This window comes from Macrobrachium nipponense, chromosome 1 (genome assembly GCF_015104395.2).
Source record: "Macrobrachium nipponense isolate FS-2020 chromosome 1, ASM1510439v2, whole genome shotgun sequence".
Taxonomy (NCBI): Eukaryota; Metazoa; Arthropoda; class Malacostraca; order Decapoda; family Palaemonidae; genus Macrobrachium; species Macrobrachium nipponense.
The window spans coordinates 117869229-117893355 of record NC_087200.1 but is presented as its reverse complement, the minus strand read 5'-3'; the positions used below and the strand labels follow the sequence as shown (position 1 = coordinate 117893355).

Sequence of the window (24127 nt, the reverse complement as noted above, 5' to 3'; positions counted from 1 at the left end):
CTTTTAATGATGCAGGGGGTTTAGTATACACAATCTCTGGACTTTGCAAGAGAGATGACATATACACTTTCCATGATTCTTTATTTTGAAAAGACAGACTGCTTTTCACTGAAGGTGATGATCTCTGCAACTCTGCATTCTCTGAACCATTAAGAAAGAAAGATAAAATTGTCTATGACTGCCCTGTTTACTGCCTTTGATATAATATACTACAAATTCAAACACTGAAGAAATTTCTGAACATCATAACAATTTACCTCTATAGCTTGTAAAAGAGAAAAGAAAACATTAACACGAGCATTAGCCTCCAAACTGGGAGCTAGTATGTACATGTTTATGAAGCTGTAATTGGGACAGGGTAAATTAACAGCTGTCAGGTCTTAAGATGCTGAGAGGAACAAAGTTGACTGGCAGTTGGACTTGTAACTTAAATAGAATTCCTTCACTGTGACTGGCGCTTGTATGGAAAATGGACCATCAATGATACTGCCTGATCACCATCCCCCCCCTCTCTCTTCCCTTCCCTCCCACTCAAAATCTGTTGTTGCAACAAAATCACATCCAACAATAGTTAACTTTATGTAGTTTAACCAGATATCCAATACAGTGGTACCTCGACATACGAAAGGCTCAACTTACGAAAAACTCGAGATACGAAAGCAAATACGAAGATTTTTTTGGCTCTACATACGAAAATAGTTCAAGTTACGAAAGGCTTTTTCTGTAAAGTCCCGAGATTCCCCCAGACCACCGAGAGCAATTTTAAAACTCGCGCGCCACCAACTGAGTAAACTCGCCACCATCCTCCCGCTCTCCCATTGGTTCCTGATGCTAATCACTGCCGCAATACATTTAATAAAGAAAAATTAGGTAAAGATAGAATAAAGAATAGAAATTAATGGTTATTATACTGTTTGGTAGTTTCAGTAGTTGAAGATAAACAATGAAAATTTGATTATTGTACGTACTGTGTACTAGGTGACAGTGGTTGCTTGGCGATCGTTCGGTACTCATAAGTGCTGCACGTAAACAGAAGTTTGGAAGCTTCTTTTTTTTGATTGATTGTTTATTATAGTTAATGGTTACTTAATAATTATTTGAAATGAGTACATGCAATACATTTAATAAAAAGAAATTGTGAATTAGATATCATAAAATATAAAATAAATCAGACTGCTATATCGAAGCCAACAAATACGTATTTTCTAGATTCTTCTTCTGTTTTAATATTACACATATATGTCATTAATAAGCGAATCCCACAGGAAAATGATAGTCAGAAATCCAAGCGCTTTTTGTACAAAAGTTTGGCTTGGCTATGGGTAATCCCTTATCTCCTGTCCTTAGCAATATTTACATGGAATTTGAGGACAAAACTCTTACCAAGAATTTTGCCCCAAAAAGTTATTGGTATAGATATGTGGGATGATATCTTCTGTATTTGGCCAGTTCACGAAAATCTCCAGGATTTCCTAAATAACCTCAATAATTTAGTCCCTTCTATAAAATTTACTGTAGAGGAAGAAAGAAATTGTAATTTGAATTTTCTTGATGTAACTGTCCATAGAAATGATAGAAATTTCACCTTTTCAGTCTTTCAAAAATCAACTAACATTGCCTCTTTTGTTCATTACTACTCCAATCACCATCAAAATGTTAAATTCTCTGTTTTTTCTGGGATGTTCCTAAGGGCTTTATGTGTCTGTAGCCCGCAGTTTATTGACGCTGAAATTAAAACTATTTATGATATTGCAATGAAACTTAAATACCCAAGGACTTTTATAGATGTGGCATGGAAAAGAGCTAGAAAAAGATTTTATTCAACTAATGACAAACTTGACTTTAGTAAGCATAACATTCTAAAATTACCCTATGATGAAAGGTTTTTAGATATTCCTAGAATTTTAAAGCTTTTTAACATAAATGTTGTTATCAGTAATATTAATGTCATGAGTTTAGTAATCAAAAATTCTCTAAAGATCTTCCAGGCTGCATATATGAAATTCCTTGCAAAAAGTGTGATAAAGTCTATTATGGACAGGCCGGTAAATCTCTTTCACAACATCTCAAACAGCATCAATATTCTGTAAGAACTGGGAAAATATCGAATGCATTATTCGTACATATGAGAGAGATTTAGACCATCCTATTAACTGGAGTCAAGCAAGAGCCTTAATCCCATGTAATGACACAGTTAAGGGGGCTGGCCGGCTAATGCCGTTCTTTAAGGACAGGACTTTGATATTCATACCACTTAATAAGGTGACTTGGGACATCTCCAAACCGCATATGATTTTTGCCTCTAGACCTTCGGTTTTGTGATGCCAGGGCGTCTCCTCCCTTGATATTTAATATTAAAACCTGGGATTACTACCAATCAAATGAGGAGTTTTTTTTCTAAAAGTCATTTTTTTTGCTAGATATGAATTTTTCAATATGGTAAAAAAATAAACCCTATAAATTAGGAAAACAAAATTTAAAAAAAAAAGACGAAACAAAAATTTAAAAAAAAGGGCTTCATTTGATTGTTCTATAATGTCTTTTCTGAGTTATATACCAAATTCCAATGTTATAGCTTTAAAACTAAGTGAGAAGATAGATTTTGAAGGTCAATAACTATAGTTTTGAGATACGGGCGTTCAAAGTTTTTCTTCGTATTTTTATAAGGACAATGTTAATAAATAATGATTATTATGAATGTATATTTCTTTTTTGTGTATTAATAAACCAAAACTATTTTATTTATCATAATTTAATCATAAATTATCATCCCTTTGCTCATATATCGTAGCTTGGGGCATTGCGTCAGGCAAGACGGGGCACTCCTTCCTACGCAACTCTCTCTCTCTCCTTCACTAACTCGGCATATTACAGAGACTTTTTTTTCTTCTGTATGTTACCTAGATGTTTTCCTAGTATTTTCCGTTTTGGCATGATGAAATTCTTGCCGAAACAAAAATAAACAAACGTAAATGCAAGAGAATGTCAAGAGGTGAAATTCGAAGTTGTACTCTCTTTTTACAAAGACAATGTTAATAAATCATGATTATTATGAATTTCATGTTCCTTTTTGGGTATTAGTAAACCAAAACTATGTTATTTATCACAAATTAAGATCCCTTTGCTCAAAGATCGTAGCCTGGGGGACAGTGTGACGTGTGCAACCCTCCCTCAATCTCTCTTCACTAACTACGCTAATATTGCATATATTGATATTCTGTAATCATTTTAGAGCAAATTTTCTTCATCTTTATGAAAGCGAGATGTTTTCCTTGTCTTTACCTCATTGGCATCATGAAATTCTTGCCGAAACATAGATAACCATATGTAAAAGCAAGCGAATGTCAGAGGTGAACTCGAACGTGTAGACTACTTGAAGTCTGTGCTAGCACTGATCATGGTTGAACTTGATACTCCCCTCTGAGACCCACGGAATCTCTACAGATGCCATTTCTCACAATTCTTTGACAATAATTATCAAAATTTACGATAACAGAAGAAATATTGCATTTTCTTGTACGGATGAATGTTTTAGGCTTATTGAGTTGTTTACTAATTACCCTGTAACTACAAAAAGTAAGGAATTTTGATGAAATATTTCGTATACATATTCTCAATTACCATATGAAGCTCCAAGAATTTTTTCTTGACTGCATTTTTCGCCCTATACTCCCATATAGGGGTTCCGGCCAGCCCCCTTAAAAGAAATATCATTGAATCTTGTTTTATCAAGTCAAATAATAGGAATGTTCTAAATTTAAGTCTTGGTTTATTTAAACTGGATGCTTTCATAATGATAAATATAAGCAACAAAATTAATATATTCAGTTTTTACATGTTTTGGACTGTAAAGAAACTTTGTAATTTCGGTTAGGGTCAAATCTGTTTAGGTTTGTGACCGTGTGATATCCGATAATCCTGGATTATCTCTTTTAATTTTTACCCTTTTGACAATTAAACCATCTGGTATTCTTGATCTGTTTGTACCTGGACCTTTCTCTCCAATTGTACTTCATTAGCTCCTTGACAATGTCTGAGTAAAGACGAAAGCACTTGGATTTCTGTCTATCATTTTCCTGTGGGATTCGCTTATTTATGAAGTCACGTGCATCTACTGTGATTTTTTAAGCATGTGTTTCATTATAGCTGTCAGTAACTTGGTATCTCCATTAGGCAAAGATAGAATAAAGAATAGAAATGAATGGTTATTATACTGCTTGGTAGTTTCATTAGTTGAATAGTTGAAAAGAGATAATGAAAATTTATGGCTTACTGTGTGCTAGGAAAAGTGATTGCTTGGCGATCTTTTGGTACTCGTAAGTGCTGAATGTAAACAAAAGGTGGGAAGTTTTTTTTTTTTGTGTATTATAGTTAATTATTAATTAATAATTATTTGAAATGAGTACATACTGATTATTTATGCATTTTATTGGCATATTCAAAGCTTTTAGCCTCTTAGGTTTAGATGTCAGAATCATAGACTAGGCTACAGTAGCAACTGATAACATAGGCTAGGCTTATTGCTAAGGGACATACGCTAGTCCTTAATATATTGCAGTAAAAATGGAGTTGAACATTACATGCAGTTGAATATTAATCAAGTATGTACAGTATTTTGCCTTTTTGGAGTCTTATTTCTTCCGTCGGATCAGCGCCATAACCCTAGAACATGTGTTGTAAGCCTGGAAATATAATTTACTGGGGTGTGTAGGCTTGGAACGGATTAGGCATTTTACATGTAAAATGCGGTTCAAGATACGAAAGCTCATGATAAGAAGGCCGCCTCGGAACAGATTAATTTTGTATGTCGAGGTACCACTACTTTACAACCAGGAAGTCTACTAGTTCTATTAAGACTATTCTACAACCATGTCACATTGGCTGACTTGTTTAGAGACTGAACATCATGAATGAATGATAAAAATTCCTCCAATCTAGGTAAACCCATTCATCATTTTTCACTTAGGTCCCTCTTTTTCCTCTTATAGCATATATTCATTCTTGTCTTCTTATAGCATATATTCATTCTTGTCTAACTCATGCATCTTAAATAACACTGCCCTGGCTCAGGAGGCTGTACTTGTTTGTAAGATCCCTACCCAAGTACTACATAGATTTTATATACAAAGATAAGACCTCCTGAGTAGGCTAATGTTATCCAATAGCTCACCGCTGTAGGCTAGTTTTACCACAGATGGTGCTACTTAGCCTGACAAATGATAACATTAGCCTACTCAGAAGGTCTTATCTTTGTATATAAGGCTTGGGGGTGATTCTTTGAGCTAACGTTTTCAAAAAGTATATCTCATATGCCATCAAACACAGCATGTTTCTCCAAGATTTGATTTGAGTCCCATCTCTCTCTGTATGTGAAGCAAGGTACACAAATCTTATGCTATTTTGTTGAAATTGTTGCCTTTACTCCAATCCAAACCACCTCTTCCATTTCTGGGCTTTTTCATTATAAAAGCTGTGAACATGGCAAACTGCAATGGTAAAACAACATTTCCCTGTAAAAAGTGGTGGGGATATAGAGGGTATGATCATAATGCCAAATGCAGAAAAAGCACTGACTTAAAGAGAGCAGTGAGCAGGATACATCATTGCCACAAATGTTTCAATCAAAGCAGTACAATAAGAACACTATAGAGTAACACACCAATGAATGAACATTGAAGATGAAAGCATCACTCATGAGCATAACCGCCAAATGTTATTAATGAAATGCCACAAGGATACATGATTTGCTGTTCATGATAAGAGTTTAATAGCAAAACAATGGAGCAGAAGACCCCAAGGGAGACTAGTAATTGGAATAACTCTTTACCAACAAAAGATCATCCATAAATACTTGAATATTAATTGAAGAGGAGGGAAAATCTTGAGGAATGTTAGAATGTTGTCAGTGATCTCCAAATTGTTAATTGCAACAGAACAGCTGAAATTAAGGGCATCTGAAAAAATCTTGGTAGAGTATCTAGGCTTGCTACCAGACAGCTTTTTGAAGATAATAAAAAGGTTTTTGAAACTGAATGCAGTTCTAGATATAATATCAGAGGACAAAGAATAAGGCTTTGCTTAAAATCAAGAAATTATATCAGTATTGCTGGGGAAAAAAGTTCTGAGATATGGGTTAACAAGAAGAAAACCTTAGATACCAGACACAACCTGGGATATAATAAATAATAAACAAAAGCAAATGGTACCTGTAGAAAAATTCCAGAGATGGAAAATGCAAAGCAGAATGTAGCAAGTCTATATAGTCACCTCAAGAAAAGTTAAGTGAAAATATCTAGACAGCTTTTTGAAGACAATAATGGGGTTTTTGCAACTGAATGCTAAAATACATCTGCAGTTCTAAATATAATATCAGAGGACAAAGAATAAGGCTTTGTTTAAATCAAGAAATACAATAAAGAATAGACAAAAGCAAATGGTACCCGTAGAAAAATTCCAGAGATGGAAAATGCAAACCAGAATGTAGTAAGTCTATATAGTCACCTCAAGAAGAGTCAAGTGAAAATATCTGGACAGCTTTTTGAAGATAATAATGAGGTTTTTGCAACTGAATGCAAAAATAGATCTGCAGTTCTAGATATATCAGAGGACAAAGAATAAGGCTTTGTTTAAAATCAAGAAATTATATTAGTCTTGCTGGAGAAAAAAGTTCCGAGAAAAGGGTTAACAAGAAGAAAACCTTTAATATCAGACACATTCTGGGATACAATAAAGAATAGACAAAAGCAAATGGTACCTGTAGAAAAATTCCAGCGATGGAAAATGCAAAGCAGAATGTAGCAAGTCTATATAGTCAACTCAAGACGAGTTAAGTGAAAATATCTAGACAGCTTTTTGAAGAAAACAAGGAGGTTTTTGCAACTGAATGCAAAAATAGATCTGCAGTTCTAGATATTTGTTTAAAATCAAGAAATTATATCAGTCTTGCTGGGGAAAAAAGTTCTGAGATATGGGTTAACAAGAAGAAAACCTAAAATATCAGACACAATCTGAGATACAATAAAGAATAGACAAAAGCAAATGGTACCTGTAGAAAAATTCCAGAGATGGAAAATGCAAAGCAGAATGTAGCAAGTCTATATAGTCAACTCAAGAAGAGTTAAGTGAAAATATCTAGACAAACAGACTGATGTTGGCAAAGCCAAGCAGTCAGTGGGTGGCAATGGTGCCTGGGTAGCCACAAAAGGAGGTATAACTAAGGATCTCAAGATATAAATCTGGGCAGATCATTTTTTGTGGACGGCCATGCATAAGAGACATAAGGATAAGCTGACTAATATTCCTCATCAATAAAATAACCTAAATGTACTGATGAATGTGTTGCAGTTTGTGGAATCAACAGTAAAAAAAACTTGATAAATAGAAAACACCTGGTACCAAAGAAAGGTATTCTTTACAGGACATGTGCAACTCCTCCGTGTCCTAATGCTAATAGATTACAACAGATTGTTAGGAAATAAAAATGAAAGCAAATGTGTAATTGAATGCAGTAAATAAATTTTTTTTTCAAATATTAAAAGATAACTGGGCTTACACATTAACAAACCAAGAATGTGGTTAAATAAATTAGTGACTATATTTAACAATAAAAACTTGATATAAATGCTTTAATAATTTTCTTTACTAATAAAAATATTATTCAGTAATAAAATTAACCTTTACTGATGGATGAATTGTTACCTGACCAGAAAACTGATGGAACAGATTGGCACAGTCTTTTCTTCTGGTTGTCGACAGAGTGCTCATTAGATTCCTTACTTGCAACCTGTGGCAAACTTCTTTTGGCTTTCTCAAAGTATGGGCAAATACTCTTCACTTCTCCATTTGAAACACCTGTATTATTGCTTTTGAGCCTGTTAAGAGCATCAGATGCTAATGAGTGCCCACTAACATTAATACTATGGGTACCAATCTTTTCCGCTAAAGATGCCAAGCCACTTGGAGAACCAGTCATTTTGACGGACAGAGCAGCAGAGTGGCTTTGTGATGGAAGCTCACTGGGGCCTCCCAAGGATGAATGCATTAGTTTCCCTGCTTCAGCAGTTACAGTGCTTGAAGATGTGTATGATGGGGGACCATAACTTCCATGACTTGTTAAAGGGATTCTGCTAATACTAAATGCACCAGCACCAAACCCGACTGAAGAATTACAATGTCTAATGCCACCTCCCATATCAGTCAATTTGCCATCTTCAAATCTCTTAGGCAACTCTAAAGATCTGGATATCTTCTTTCCTCCAAATTTTGGAACCTGCATATGTAAAAATAAACTAAATGGGCAATTACAGTTAATGAAACTTAAAATATTACAATTTCATATAAAAGTCTAACCATACTTACAGAGAGAGAGAGAGAGAGAGAGAGAGAGAGAGAGAGAGAGAGAGAGAGAGAGAGAGAGAGAGAGAGAGAGAGAGAGATTAAAACTGGTATCACAACAACTAGGTCATAAAGGTTTTAGATACTGTAATAATTATACATAATAGGAAACTAAACAATAATTAAATTGAAAGTGTTTCATATGACAAAATAGTTAAAAACATCAATAAAAGCAAATTTTGTCTAGACCGGTCATAAGTTTACAAAGGGAAGGGGGATGAGGAAAGGGGAAGGGGTACAGAATTGAAATCTAAGTTTGGTCAAATGATGGCCACATGCCAAATTTTGTCTATATCTGTAAAGTGGTTACCACAAACATTAGAAAGGCAAGAGGATGGAGGGAAGGGGAAGGAGGGTATGGATTTGAAGAATTCTTATTATCTTAACCCTTAAACGCCGACTGGACGTAATTTTACGTCGACATTTTTTGTCTCCCATGTGCCGACTGGGGAACGTATTTTACGTGTCGACATACAAAAGTTTTTTTAAAAATTCGCCGAAAAAAAAAAAAAAAGACTTTTATTTTAGGCCTACCAGCCGAAAAACTCTTGAATCACGCGCCTTGGGGATGCTGGGAGTTCACGGATCAAGGTGTTGTTTTGTTTACAATCGTTACACAGGCGCGCAAAGCCGAATTTCTTTCTTGCCGCACTAAAAAGTATCTGTGACACTCTCGGAAATTATTTCGTCACTTTGACATAATTGTTTTGTTTTTTTTTACCATTTTAAATTAGCCGTTACATGGACTATTATACATAAAAGAAAATGTGCGCATTTTTATGTAGAATACAACAAAAAAAATACTCATGATTGTATTTTTCTTTTATCAGTTGAGATATTTTCATATAAAATAACGATAAGTGCCAAAATTTCAACTTCGGTCAACTTTGACTCTACCGAAATGGTCGAAAAACGCAATTGTAAGCTGAAAACGCTTATATTCTAGTAATATTTCAAGCATTTACCTTCATTTTGCAACAAATTGGAAGTCTCTAGCACAATATTTCGATTTATGGTGAATTTTATGAAAAAAATAATAACATTTTCTTTACGTTCCCCGCGCGCGGTAACTCTTTTGAAATCATACGTGCGATTGTGGTAATGTTTGCACCATTTTAAATTAGCCGTTACATAACGTTTTTATATATGAAAAATGTTGGGGGGGCGCAATTTCATGTATATACAACAATAAATAGTTGATGGTTGTAGCTTTTCTCATTTTCGAAATATTTGCATATAAACTCACTATAAATAGAAAAAAAATACCACATTCGGTCAAATTTGACTCTACCAAAATGGTCGAAAATGCAATTGTAAGATAAAACTCTTACAGTCTAGTAATATTCAGTCATTTATCTTCATCTTGAAACAAATTCGAAGTCTCTAGCACAATATTTAAATTTATGGTGAATTTTTAAAAAAAACTTTCCTTCCCTCCGCGCGCGGATTCTCCGCCACAAATCTCCGAAATGCGTAAGTCCCATTCTCGGAATATTTGCTCCGTTTCATATTAGGCATTTCATAGAGTTTTATTTATGAAAATGTGCGCAATTCCATGTAGAATAAAACGATAAATATTTGAAAGTTGTAGCTTTTCTTATTTCCGAAATAATTGCATATAAAAAAATATATATATAAAAAAATTTGACATTCGGTCAACTTTAACTCGTCAGATATGGTCGAAAACTGCATTTGTAAGCTAATATTCTTACAGTATAGTAATATTCAAATCATTTGTCTTCATTTTGAAAGAAATTGGAAGTCTCTAGGACAATATTTAGATTTATGGTGAATTTTTTGAAAAAAATATGTTTACGGTCTGCGCGTTACGAATTCATGCATTATTTTGTGATAATATTTTCTCTGTGTTGCTTTTATCGTTTTACAATTTGTTATATACCAAAATGATCGCAATTTAGTGTACATTACAACGAAATGTATTTATATATGATAATGATAATTTTTTTCATTTCTGATGGTTGCATACTAAACTTCAGGCAATGACAAAAAAAGGAGCCAAAAATTAACTCTTAATCTTCAAAACTAAGCGCGCTATGATTTTTTGAAAAAAATATTTTTTCCGCTCCCGCGCTCACTCTGAAACGTCTCCGGCACACGGGAGACATTTTTTTTTTTACTGCTTCGGCGTTTAAGGGTTAATTGGGTCAAATAATAGCCACATGCCATGCCAAACCAGTCAAGCTGTTATCACATAAGTTACAAAAGGTAGGAGGAGGATGGGAAAGGGAAGGGGGTAAAGGATTGAAACCTAACTTATTATCTAAGTTAGGTCAGCCACATGCCAAATATTGTCTAGATTGGACAAGCAGATCAGATTTCTGTAATGCACAGACATAACCACAAACATTCTTTAATATATAAGAAATATATATATATATATAATATATATCTATATAGACAGATATATATATATATATATCTATATATATATATATATATATATATGTATCGAGCTACAATATCCTTTAATATCTAATTCGCTCTACCTTGGAATTAATATATTTTCATATATGCTTAACTGAAGGGGAATTTTTTTCTCGATAATAGACTTGCCTGGACCCGGGCGTGAACCCATAGCCTTTCAAATTCAGGAACGTCAGCGAAGCTTTCTACCTACTACACCACCACCGCAAGAGGCTAAAAGTTCATGTCACCTCTCATCCTCAAATTATATATACAGTGGTACCTCGGGATACAAAATTAATCCGTTCCGAGGCGGCCTTCGTATAATGAGTTTTTCGTATCTTGGAACACATTTTACATGCAAAATGACTAATCCGTTCCAAGCCCTCCAAAAACACCCCATTATATTTCATAATAAAGCTAAATCGACCTATATACAATGAAATATTACAACAATTTGGACCATTCAATACCTAAATTAAGAATAAAAATCCAAAACCTGTAAATAAAGTGTATATAAAGTGTATATTAGCCCTCTTACGCTGAAGCGATAAAAAAAAATTGTCTCCCGTGTGCCGGAGGTGTTTCAGAGTGAGCGCGGAAGCGGAAAAAATATTTTTTTTCAAAAAATCACAGCGCGCTTAGTTTTCAAGATTAAGAGTTTCATTTTTGGCTCCTTTTTTTGTCATTGGCTGAAGTTTAGTATGCAAACCATCATGAAATGAAAAAAATTATCATTATCATATATAAATAATGCGATATATGATAGTGCAAAAACGAAATTTCTATATATAATTGATATTCAAATCGCGCTGTGCGCAAAACGGTTAAAGGTAAAGGCAAGTTACTTTTTTTCCTTGTAATGTACACTAAATTGCGATCATGGTTGGTATATAACACATTGTAAAATGATAAAAAGCAACACAGAAAATATTATCACAAAATAATGCATGAATTCGTTAACGCACGGATGTAAACAAATATTTTTTTAAAAATTTTTCAAAAATTCACCATAAATCTAAATATTGTCCTAGAGACTTCCAATTTCTTTCAAAATGAAGACAAATGATTGAATATACTAACTGTAAGATTATTAGCTTACAATTGCAGTTTTTGACCATATCTGACAAGTTAAAGTTGACCGAATGTTGAATTTTTTTTATAATATATTTTTTTTATATGCAATTATTTCGGAAATAAAAAAAGCTACAACCTTCAAATATTTTCGTTTTATTCTACATGAAATTGCGCACATTTTCATATATAAAACTCTATGAAATGCCTAATATGAAATGGAGCAAATATTCCGAGAATGGGACGTACGCATTTCGGAGATTTGTGGCGGAGAATCCGCGCGCGGAGGGAAGGAAAGATTTTTTTTTAATTAAAATTCACCATAAATCTAAATATTTGCTAGAGACTTCCAATTTGTTTCAAAATGAAGATAAATGACTGAATATTACTAGACTCTTAAGATTTTTAGCTTACAATGCGTTTTTCGACCATTTCAGTAGAGTCAAAGTTGACCGAACGTGGTTTTTTTCTATTTATCGTGATTTATATGCAAATATTTCAAAAATGAGAAAAGCTAAAACCTCAATTATTATTTGTTGTATTCTACATGAAATTGCGCACATTTTCATATATAAAACTTTATGTAACGCTAATTTAAATGGTGCAAACATTACCACAATCGCATGTATGATTTTTTGGAAGTTACGCGCAGATGTAAAGAAAAGAAAATTTTTTCATAATTTCATAATTTACCATAAACGAAATATGTGCTAGAGACTTCAATTTGTTGCAAAAATGAAGGTAAATGCTTGAATATTACTAGAATATAAGCGTTTTAGCTTACAATTGCGTTTTTTGACCATTTCAGTAGAGTCAAAGTTGACCAAAGGTTGAAATTTTGGCAATTATCGTTTTTTATATGTAAATATCTCAAAACTGATAAAAGCTACAACCATGGGTTGTTTTTAGTTGTATTGTGCATGAAATTGCGCACATTTCCATATATAAAACTTTATATGACGGCTAATTTTAAAATGGTGCAAACATTACCACAATCGCATGTATGATTTTTTTCGGAAGAGTTACCGCGCAGACGTAAGGAAAAAGTTTTTTCATAAATTTACCATAAATCAAAATATTGTGCTAGAGACTTCCAATTAGTTGCAAAATTAAGGTAAATGATGAATATTACTAAAAATATAAGAGTTTTAGCTTACAATGCGTTTTTCGACCATTTCGGTAGAGTCAAAGTTGACCGAATGGTTGAAATTTTGGCAATTATCGTTATTATATGAAATATCTCAAAACTGATAAAAGCTACAATCATGAGTATTTTATTGTTGTATTCTACATAAAAATGCGCACATTTTCATATATAATACTTCATGTAACGGCTAATTTACAATGGTACAAAAATTATGTCAAAGTGACGAAATAATTTAAGAGATGTGTCACAGATACTTTTTAGTGCGGCAAGAAAGAAATTCGCGCTTGCGTAACAATTGTAAACTTAACAACACCTTGATCCGTGAACTCCCAGCATCCCCCAAGGCGCGTGATTCAAAAGTTTTGGGCTGGTAGGCCTATAAGTATATTTCCGTGAATTTTAAAAAAAACTTTTGCAAGTCGACGTAAAATACCTCCAGTCGGCACATGGGAAACAAAAAATGTCGACGTAAAATACGTCCAGTCAGCGTAAGAGGGTTAGTGTACAAGAAATATTATTACTGTAATGTAAAATGTGGAAGCTTATCTTTCGAGTGAGGCTATCTCCGAAAGTGGCGGCAGAGGAGGAGGACAAACGGCAGATAACGTACGTACGTACGTACACTTAACTTTACGAAAAACACATAAAAAATTTAAGAAAACTATAAAACTAAAATTTACGAAACACATTAACAAAAACACGTAACACTTAACTTACAAAAAGATCTAAAAATTAAAAATTTCTTTTTCTTTTTTTTATTTTTAACTTTTTTTTTTTTTTTTTTTACTTTATGTAGTTTTTTTTTTTTTTTTTTTTTTTTTTTTTTGTTTTTTTTTTTTTTTTTTTTTTTTTTTTACAGAATTTCAACTTCATCACCACTATCAACGTTCTGTTTTTCATCACTTAGTTCTTCCTTTTTGCTTTCAACTTTCTGTTTTTTATCACTTGGTTCTTCCTTTTTGCTTACTCCTGCCAAGGGAGAGACCAACGAGATAGGTCTGCTTTGCTGCCTGAGCAGGACGACGGTGGGGTAACCATAGTGAAGGATAAGGAACGCATTCTCAAGCACTTTAAGGATGCTCCACCGATGAAGGCAACGGTGATCAATGAGAAGCAACATAGCCAGAGCATTGTGGAAATGGAGAAGTTGCTGATGATCTGGCAAGAGGACCAGAACCAGTGATGTGTTCCGGTGAGCTTAAGTGTGATCCAGGAGAAGGCTAGAGAGCTGCATGAGGCAGTAGTGAAAAAATTTGGAGAAAAGGCAGTGCTTGTGTTGAATTTTCCGCGAGTAGAGGTTGGTTTAACCGTTTTAAGGCTCGTGCAAATTTGCATAATGTGAAGCTGCTAGTGATAGCGAAGCAGCAGAAAGTTTTCCTAGTGGTTTGGCTGAAATAATTAAGGATGGTGGTTACACGGCTGACCAAGTTTTTAATGTAGATGAGACTGGCTTATTTTGGAAAAGAATGCCCAACTGTTCATACCTTTCCAAGGAGGAAAAGTCAGCACCTGGCCATAAAGCTGGTAAGGAGCGACTGACTTTGCTGTTTAGGGCCAATGCAAGTGGTGATTTGAAACTTAAGCCCTTGCTGGTGTATTTGGCCGAGAATCCCAGGGGCTTTCAGGGCACTTTCAAGAGTCAACTCCCTGTGATTTGGAAGTCTAACAAGAAGGCTTGGGTTACCTTGATGGTCTTCGAAGATTCGTTCAATGACCATTTCGTGCCAGCAGTGGAACGTACATTTCTTCGAAGGGTCTGCCTTTTAAGGTGCTTTTAGTTTTAGACAATGCCCCTGGTCACCCTTCAAATTTGAGCAACATGCACCCTAATGTGAAGTTGGTGTACCTCCCACCCAATACCACATCACTGATACAGCCGATGGACCAGGGAATAATTGCTAACTTTAAGGCATACTACCTTAGAAGGACAATACGCTCTGCTTTTGAGGGCCATCGCAAGGTAACAAGGAGTTGACTTTGAAACAGTTTTTGGAAGGGACTACAACATTGCTGATGCAGTCAGGAATATTGCAAGTGCTTGGGACGAGGTCAAGACGACCACTAAATGGGGCCTGGAAGAAACTGTGTCCCACAGTTTGTGCACAGTTTTGAAGGCTTTGACAGGCAGAAGACGTCGAGACTGTGACGAGAAAATCGTAGGCTAAGCAAGAGGCTGAAACTAGATCTTGAACCTGCTGATGTTACAGAGCTGCTGGCATCCCATGGAGAGAGGCTGAGGAATTGTCAGCAGAGGACCTCCTTGAGCTGGAGCAGCAGATGATTGAGGAGGAGTTAGAGGTGCCAAAGCCAAAACCCAGGCTACATAACTGAAAGGCTTGTCAGAGGGTTTTACTCATCTGGAGAGAGCCTTGGCTTCTTTCGAGGGAGAAGACCCTAACGTTGCCGGTTTGACAAAATCAGGAGATGGATCATGGATTTGGTGACGTTCTACAAGGAGACTGAAGGAGAAGCAGATGAAGAAAATGTGCAGTCCAGGGCTTGACACTTTCATTCACAAGTCTCCAGTACACCACTTCCCACTCCTAGTCCTGGTAAGGAAATCTGAACTCTTTTATTAATTTATTTTGTTTACATACTGTAATATAAAATGTGTTAATTTTTTAATGTAACATATACTAAATGTTACAGTAAATTGTAACTTCATTAATTTTCATCATTTGTATTTTATTGCAGAAGTGGTGACAATTCCAGATCCCCCTGTACCTGGACCCTCTGTAGCAGCCCGTCCCCCTCCATCAGGTAAGAAATTTCATTTTTCTCATTTTTCATGTTAGAAATTGTTACTACATTATGACATACCATACACTACTACAATGTGTTTGATGTTGCATAACCTAATATTTTTCTTTTTGTATCATTCCAGACCCCTGTGATAGTGACGATGACCCAGATGACCCTGAGCCTCTCCATGGTTTGGATGTCTCGCCCTATTCATCAGGTAAGGAATCCTTAACAAATTTTTAAAATGTTTTATAAATTTCTAATAGAAATTTTATAAAGTGTACATATGTACACTAAATACTACATCCACCTTATTTATGTACCCTATCATTATTTCCAGATCTAGATGTAGCCTCTTCAGAGCCAAAATCAGTTGATACGACTAGTATCACCTCTCCAACTCCATCAGGTAAAAGAATTCTTCATTTTTTATTTTGTACATATGTCAAACCGTATAAATATATGTGCAGTAGTTAATACATACTCTATCATTTTTATTTTTATCATTCCAGACTCCCAAGCACCTGCACATCCCACTCCATAGCCCAGCCACTCTCATCTACCATATGCCCATCCCAGTTAGCAAGCCAACCACTAGCATTTGGTAAGAACACTTTTTTTTATGAATGTTTATAATATACATATGTAATAACTATGTACATACTACATACATAGTGTACTACTTTACTAATCATATGTACATTATCATTCCAGACTGACATGCACTTTGTGACTTACATAAACCAGACCTCTACATAGCCTACATCTCTTCATTTCGCTAAAGGTAAGGAATTCTCAATTGTTTTTAATGTGTACATATACAGTACTAAATTGTAATTATGGAACAGTACATTTTGTACTTAACTGGTTACATACTGTCCTTTAATATCTACATCATTCCAGACTGCCCATCATCTTTTCAAGCTCTCTCATCCAGCCTGTTGTAAGGACAACGCTTATCCACAATTTTCTCTGTATGTATTCATCATTCGCGTTTGTTCTTACTTCCCTCCGCGAGAGCATTCAGCGGGTTTTCCGCCAGTGATATAAAGCTTGTATAACCATATTTTGTGTACTTTTATATTTTGATATATGTCTCTCAAGAAACACAAATCGGGTCTCGCCGACCCACTTTTATTCTCTCGCGGGTCGGTAACCACATTTCCGTCCGCATGCTGTATGTTTATATTTCCCTTGCCTGTAATAAAAGTCAGTACACTTCTACCTGCCTCTTTGTCCACTCCTCACACTGTCATCTGTATAAAGCACACTGAAGTTAGGTATGGAATTCATCCTTATCATTGCAGGCTCCTTACACATGCATACTACCTCCATCTCCATCTCCAACAACCTAGCTAACAGCTTTGAGACTCACTAAAAGTTGGTAAGTATGCAGGAATTTCTAACTAAGTTTTATACAGTTATATCTTATAAACCCACTGTAGGTTCATATTACTGTATGTAACTTACTATGCATAGAGGACTTACTTACATAATATTTTTTGTACATTCCAGAATCCCAGAACCCCCTGAATGATGCAGGCTATGGGGCCACATAAAACTTTGTCCAGGGTTACATAGCAAGACAACTTTAAACTAAAAGTAAGGAATTATACATACATTAACTCTTTTACTCTTGATATACTCTAATTAACACATTGCATTCAGGACTTTGTGTAGTATTTTGTACTAATTGTGTATACTTTTACCTTCCAGAACCACCATTTTTGGATGAAAATATAACTCCAGGTTGTACATCAAACTTCAGGAAAGTACATGTAGTGTAACCAAGGATTACAAGTAAGGTTTTTATAACTTTTTTTATTAGTTTAAGACAACCTAGCTAACAGCTTTGAGACTCACTCAAAGTTGGTAAGTATGAAAGGAATTTCTAACTAAGTTTTATACATGTTATATGTACATATCTTATACTAAACCACTGTATGGTATTACTGTATGTAACTTACTATGCATAGAGGACTTACTACATATGTACTATAATATTTTTTGTACATTCCAGAATCCCAGAACCCCCTGAATGATGTAGGCTATGTGGCCACATAAAACTTTGTCCAGATTTACATAGCAAGACAACTTTATGTGGCCACATAAAACTTTGTCCAGATTTACATAGCAAGACAACTTTAAACAAAAAGTAAGGAATTATACATACATTAACTAAGTTTTATATATGTTATATCTATAAACCACTGTATGGTATACTGTATGTAACTTGCTATGCATAGAGGACTTCCTTACATAATTTTTTGTACATTCCAGAATCCCAGAACCCCCTGAATGATGTAGGCTATGTGGCCACATAAAACTTTGTCCAGGGTTACATAGCACGACAACTTTAAAAGTAAGGAATTATACATACATTAACTCTTTTACTCTTGATATACTCTAATTTATATATTGCATTCAGGACTTTGTGTAGTATTTTGTACTAATTGTGTATACTTTTACCTTCCAGAACCACCATTTTTGGATGAAAATATAACTCCAGGTTGTACATCAAACTTCACAAAACTATACATGTAGTGTAACCAAAGGATTACAATAAGGATTTTACCTTCAAAAACCAGCATTTTCTGATGAAAATATAACTCCAGGTTGTACATAAAACTTCAGGAAACTATACATGTAGTGTAACTGTAACCTAAGGATTACAATAAGGTTTTTACCTTCAAGAACCAGCATTTTCTGATGAAAATATAACTCCAGGTTGTACATAGAACTTAAGGAAACTACATGTAGTGTAACCAAAGGATTACAAGTAAGGTTTTTATAACTTTTTATTAGTTTAAGACATTTTTCCAACGTCGTTCCGGCTTACGACGATTTTCAGGTTACGACGCGTCTTAAGAACGGAACCCCCGTCGTAACCTGGGGACTGCCTGTACAATTATATATGAAATTTTTTTTTTTTTTGCGGGATCCATATATCCCAATATTGTTTAGAATGATAATGATATTTTTTTCAGTTTCTGAATTGGCTCTGGCATACCTAAACTTCAGGCAATGGACAAAAAAAGGGAGACGAAAAATGAACCTCCTTAATCTTGAAAACAAAATAAGCGTGCTGTAAATTTTTTCTGAAAAAAAAAATCATTTTTTTCCGTTTCAGCACTCTACTCGCGAATGGCCGCCGGAAACAAAGAAGAGAACGATTTTTAAAATTACCGCTTCCGGCGTTTTAAAGGTTAAATTTTATGTTTCAAATAATAAAATAATGCTAATAACTTAACTTCCAAATGAAAATTCTTTTCCTTCGTCTTTTTCTGTCATCAATTTCCCATACCTTCTCGTAACCCTCAAGTGGACACTCGGCGAGCCTGGGAAGCTGTCAAAATTTATGTCAAGTAAACAGTGCCATACAATGGTCTCGCTCTCCGCTCCTCTCTCTCTCTCTTCTCTCTCTCCTCCTGCCTCCTTCTTCTCTCCTCTCTCTCTCTCTCTCTTAACTGAGGAGATCCTTTTTTATGGTACATGCATGTAATAAAATTTATTATTAATATTTTCCAATAATAATACTGAATGTGGTAATCCTAATTACTATAAATGTAATTACAAAATTCATATGCAAAGTATTTGTAAAAAACAATTAATCTTTACCATTTGTTCACTCTTTTAAAATACTGTAAGGAACAACTCTTCTCTACTCTCTCTCTCATTCTCTCTCTACTCTCTCTCTCTCTTCCCTCTTCGATCTCTCCTCTTCTCTTCTGCCTGCAAGTGTTAGAAGTACCGTATGTATGTAAAGTACGGGGGGGTTTTCTTTCTTTAAAAATTTTTTTACCCCTTTTAAGGGTACTAATGTTCTAGGATTACTTTGAAATTATATTGATACAGGTCTACTTAAGATCAATACACTTAATTATGATAATAACTTAAAGGTAAATTTGATGTAGGGATGTTACATAAGTTTTCTCAATTTGGTCCTCTCTTCTCTCTCTTCTCTCTCTCTCTCTCTCTCTTCTCTCTCTCTCTCTCTCAGCAAAAAGAATTGAATATACAAAACATAAACTTGTTCACGTCCTCTCTTTTCCCTTCTCGGGAATATATATATGTATTTATTGGAGGGGAAATAAGGTTGTTGCTATAGAAGTTCCTTTCAATCGTATTGATTTCTAGTAACGGAGTTCTCTCTCTCTCCCTCCCTCTCCCCTCTCTCTCTCTCTCTTCTCTTCTCTCTCTCTCCTCTCTCGCTCTTCACTCCTCTCTCTCTGTTATTTGGTTGTTTATATATTTTCTAATTGTAAAATGTTTAAGATGACTTTGGAATCAATTAATAATAATAACCAATTCAAATGGTATCTTTGATGTAGGATGATTACTTCAAGTATTACATTTGGTATTTGAACTTTCAAGATAGGCAGATATGGGCATTTTTAGAGGGGAGGGGAGTCTAACTATTCGCGGTTTTTGCGCCTATTTGCGGGGATCCCCTGGTACACATCCCCGGCGAATACGGAGGGAACACTGTGTGTGTGTGTGTGTCTATATATATATATATATATATATAATGTATATATATATATATAGTGGGAATATTTATCACATCGACCGTGATTCATATAAAAATCATTTGAGCTACAAATGTCCTTTAATATCTAATTCGCTCTACCTCAGAATTGATGTATTTTCATATATGTACCGAGGGGGAATTTTTTAGTTGATAATAATTTTCGTACCCCCATGGGATCGAACCACCGTCCAGTTGGACGGGGAACGAAATCAGGATCGGACAGTGACGCTACCGAAACGGCTATCAAGATAGCCGTTCGTAGCGTCACTGTCCTATCCTGATTTTGTTCCCGTCCAACTGGACGGTGGTTCGATCCCATGGGGATACGAATTATTATCAACTAAAAAAATTCCCCCTCGGTACATATATGAAAATGGGTAAACATATATGAAAATATATCAATTCCGAGGTAGCGCGAATTAGATATTAAAGGATCATTTGTAGCTTGAATGATATATATATATATATATATATATATATATATATATATATATATATATATATATATTTGTGAAAATTGAAAGGCGGTTCTATCAACAGTAGTACATCAGTCGATAGAACAGGTGAAGAACAATCCTTTATTCCCATTACATGTACTTTTATTGTAGCGACGTTTCAAGACATAAAAGTCCCATTATCAAGCTAAAAGAGAGATAAAACAAAAAGTTAAAATCACAAACTTGGAATACATATTAAAAAGCTTAAAAGTTAACAATATTAAAAAGCAATCGAGTAGGGAGGAGTCAATACCATAAGGTGCTGAAAGCACAGACCGAGTGACATTCGGGCCGGGTCAGCTTCGACTTGAACTTACGAGAGATACAGAGAGGTGTTGAGGAAGACTGGGTGTTCAACTGCAGAACGAGTTGTTTAATGAAAAGTGATTCTAAAATAGCTAAATGCTGTTCGTTAGGGGATTGGCCTATAATTTTAAAATCTTTGTAATTCATGTCATGCACTATTTTATATTAGCCGTTACACAGTTTTATATATGAAAGTGTGTGCTATTTCATGTAGAATAAAAAAAAAATAACTCATGGTTGCAGCTTTTATCATTTATGAAAAATGTTTATATAAATCTCGATAAATAGAAAAAACTCAACCTTCGGTCAACTTTGACTCGACAGCAATGGTCAAAAAACGCAATTGTAAGCTAAAACTATTACAAATCTCGATAAATAGAAAAAACTCAACCTTTGGTCAACTTTGACTCGACCGCAATGGTAAAAAACTCAATTGTAAGCTAAAACTATTAGTCTAGTAATATTCAATCCTTTACCTTCATTTTGCAACAAACTGGAAGTCCCTAGCACAATATTTTGAATTATGGTAAATTTAAAAAAAAAACTTTTTCCTTCCCTCCACACGCGGTATCTCGGCCGCAAATCTCGGAAATGCTTGAGTTACATTGTTGTAATTTTTGCACTGTTTTATATTAGCCGTTACATAGAGTTTTATATATGAAAATGTGAGCAATTTCATGTAAAATACAACAAAAAATAACTAATGGTTGTAGCTTTTATCATTTATGAAAAATGTTTATATAAATCTCGATAAATAGAAAAAATTCAACCTTCGGTCAACTTTGACTCGACTGCAATGGTCAAAAAACACAATTGTAAGCTAAAACTATTACAGTCAAGTAATATTCAATCATTTACCTTCACTTTGCAACAAACGGGAAATCTCTAGCACAATATTTTCATTTTTGGTGAATTTTTGAAAAACACTTTCCTTCCCTCCACATGCGGTATCTCGGCCGCAAATCTCTGAAATGCTTGAGTCACATTGTCGTAAGTTTTGCACCGTTTTATATTAGCCGTTACATAGAGTTTTATATATGAAAATGTACACAATTTCATGTAGAATACAACAATAAATAACTCATGGTTGTAGCTTTTATAATTTTTTAAAATTTGCATATATAAATAGAAAAAATTTCATTCGGTCAACTTTCACTTGACCGAATGGTCAAAAAAAAGGATTTTGACGTAGGAAAAATCTATTTCTGTGCGATTGGTTTGTGTCGCCCAGTGAAAGATCCTTTAGTTTATTATTTCTAAGGTAAATGAGCTAACAAATACCAGAGAAAAAACAAATCAAAGAAGATGTCAGTATAACTGACTCGCTCACCCAAAATAAAAGAAGGGTGTCGGTATAACTGGGGCGAGTGAGACCACTACCACGAACTTCTTGCCATTTAGAATTCTCCTATATCAAAATTCTCAATGAGAGAGCCGATCCACAGGTCGAGGCGGCAACTACTACCACTACAACCCACGCCACGCCGATCACCACAGTTAGCAGGCAATCTTGGGCAGCAGGGCAGGGCAGTGGTAGGATTTCACTGGGCGACACGACACGAACCAATCGCCCAGAAATTGATTTTTCCTACGTCAAAATCCTTTTTCTGGGCTCAGTTCGTGTCGCTGCGTGAAATAGTACCAGAGAAATAGCACAAGATTGGAGAAAATACAAGAGGGTTCTCAATAAACTAAAAATTAAATCTACAGTACTATAATTTAAATAAAAGGTCATGGATATAAAATGATAACATCCAATAGAAACTTATGAAAAAAGCAATACAGATTTACAAGTAAACATATCCAGTTAATCTCTAAATGTGAGATAAATCATAGTAATTATACCTTACAACTATGTAAAAATTATTACAAAATTCATATAAAATGTTACAAGGCATGAAAATATTATTATATGACAGTGTGTGTAATGTTAACAATATAATAAGGGAACACACTCAATAAATTTCACATATACAATTATTGAAATTTTACAAAGTATCAAACCATTGTGAGATGAGAGTGTGGGACCCTAGCATAAAAATAAGGGAACCACACTCGTTAAGCTTATCTATATACAAACATTTGTGGGTGACCCTAGCAAAAAAAAAAAGGGACACACTAAGCCATTCATATGAGCAGCTAAGGATAAAGGCGAAGTGTAGAGCAGTACGGTAGGATGGACGAAATGTTAAGTGAGGCAGGCAGAAAGGAGATCTGGATCTTCAACTATAACTACTGGGCAGAGTCAGGGGAAACTATGTTTCCGCTGCCACTGCTGAAATTTAAGAGATTCTATTGGGACTTTCAAATAGTGTCGCTTAAACACTGTCTGCAATTTCCATCCAGTATACTTTTTCAAGTCATCAAAGTTCATGTGTTAGAAATAGTTAATTGAGGTGGCTACTGCCCTGACATCATGTAACTTAGGGATAGATTCAGGGTTTGCTTGTTTAATAAAGTAGAGGATCTGTTGTCTTATGCCTTTAACATTGATAAAGTGCCACCCTTTTCCTCCTCCTAAAAGGGGAGGGGACCCAAAGAGGAGGAGGATGTCCTAGACATAAAGGCTCGTAAGGTCATTACTGGACAAAGAGAAGGGTCTTGAGGAAGAGGAATGACTCTCCAAGGTTCCCACCTCAATAATGGATCCTCATTTTTAGCTAAAAAGTTGCGATCCGGGGAGAGTAGAACTTCTCCTGAGGGGAGAAATTCTATATGTCCCGTATCTCTGGACAGAGCCGACAGTTCTGAAATTCTAGCTCCTGAAGCCAGGCTTAGCAAAAATAATGTTTTTCTTAAGAGCATTATAAACGAACAAGTTGAGTTGTCAGTATCTGAAGCCAATTTGAGGACATCATTCAAAAACCATGACACAGAAGTAGGCCTTACAGAAGGTCTAAGTCTAGCACAAGCCTTGGGAATAGACGAAAAATAGGAATCTGTTAAGTCTATGTTAAAACCCATTTTGAAAGATCTTCTTCAAGGCTGATTTATTTGTAGTAATAGTGCTAG

General features: G+C 34.9%; 1 protein-coding gene across 4 annotated transcripts in view; it reads right to left on the bottom strand.

Annotated features, from left to right (window-relative positions):
* Nucleotides 1-24127, bottom strand: part of LOC135219579 (uncharacterized) — a 331388-nt gene that overhangs the window by 262286 nt on the left and 44975 nt on the right. For 2 of the 4 annotated variants that reach the window (XM_064256462.1, XM_064256464.1), the window contains exon 1: nt 2-140. The exons of 1 other annotated variant lie outside the window; for it this stretch is intronic. Coding sequence is in view for 1 of the 3 variants with exons in the window: in XM_064256461.1 (XP_064112531.1) it covers nt 2-141; nt 7699-8269 (711 nt within the window). In the remaining 2 variants the exon portion in view is untranslated. Of the gene's footprint in view, nt 1; nt 142-7698; nt 8270-24127 lie in introns of those variants that run through there. One more of the 4 variants, XM_064256461.1, reaches the window with a different exon arrangement.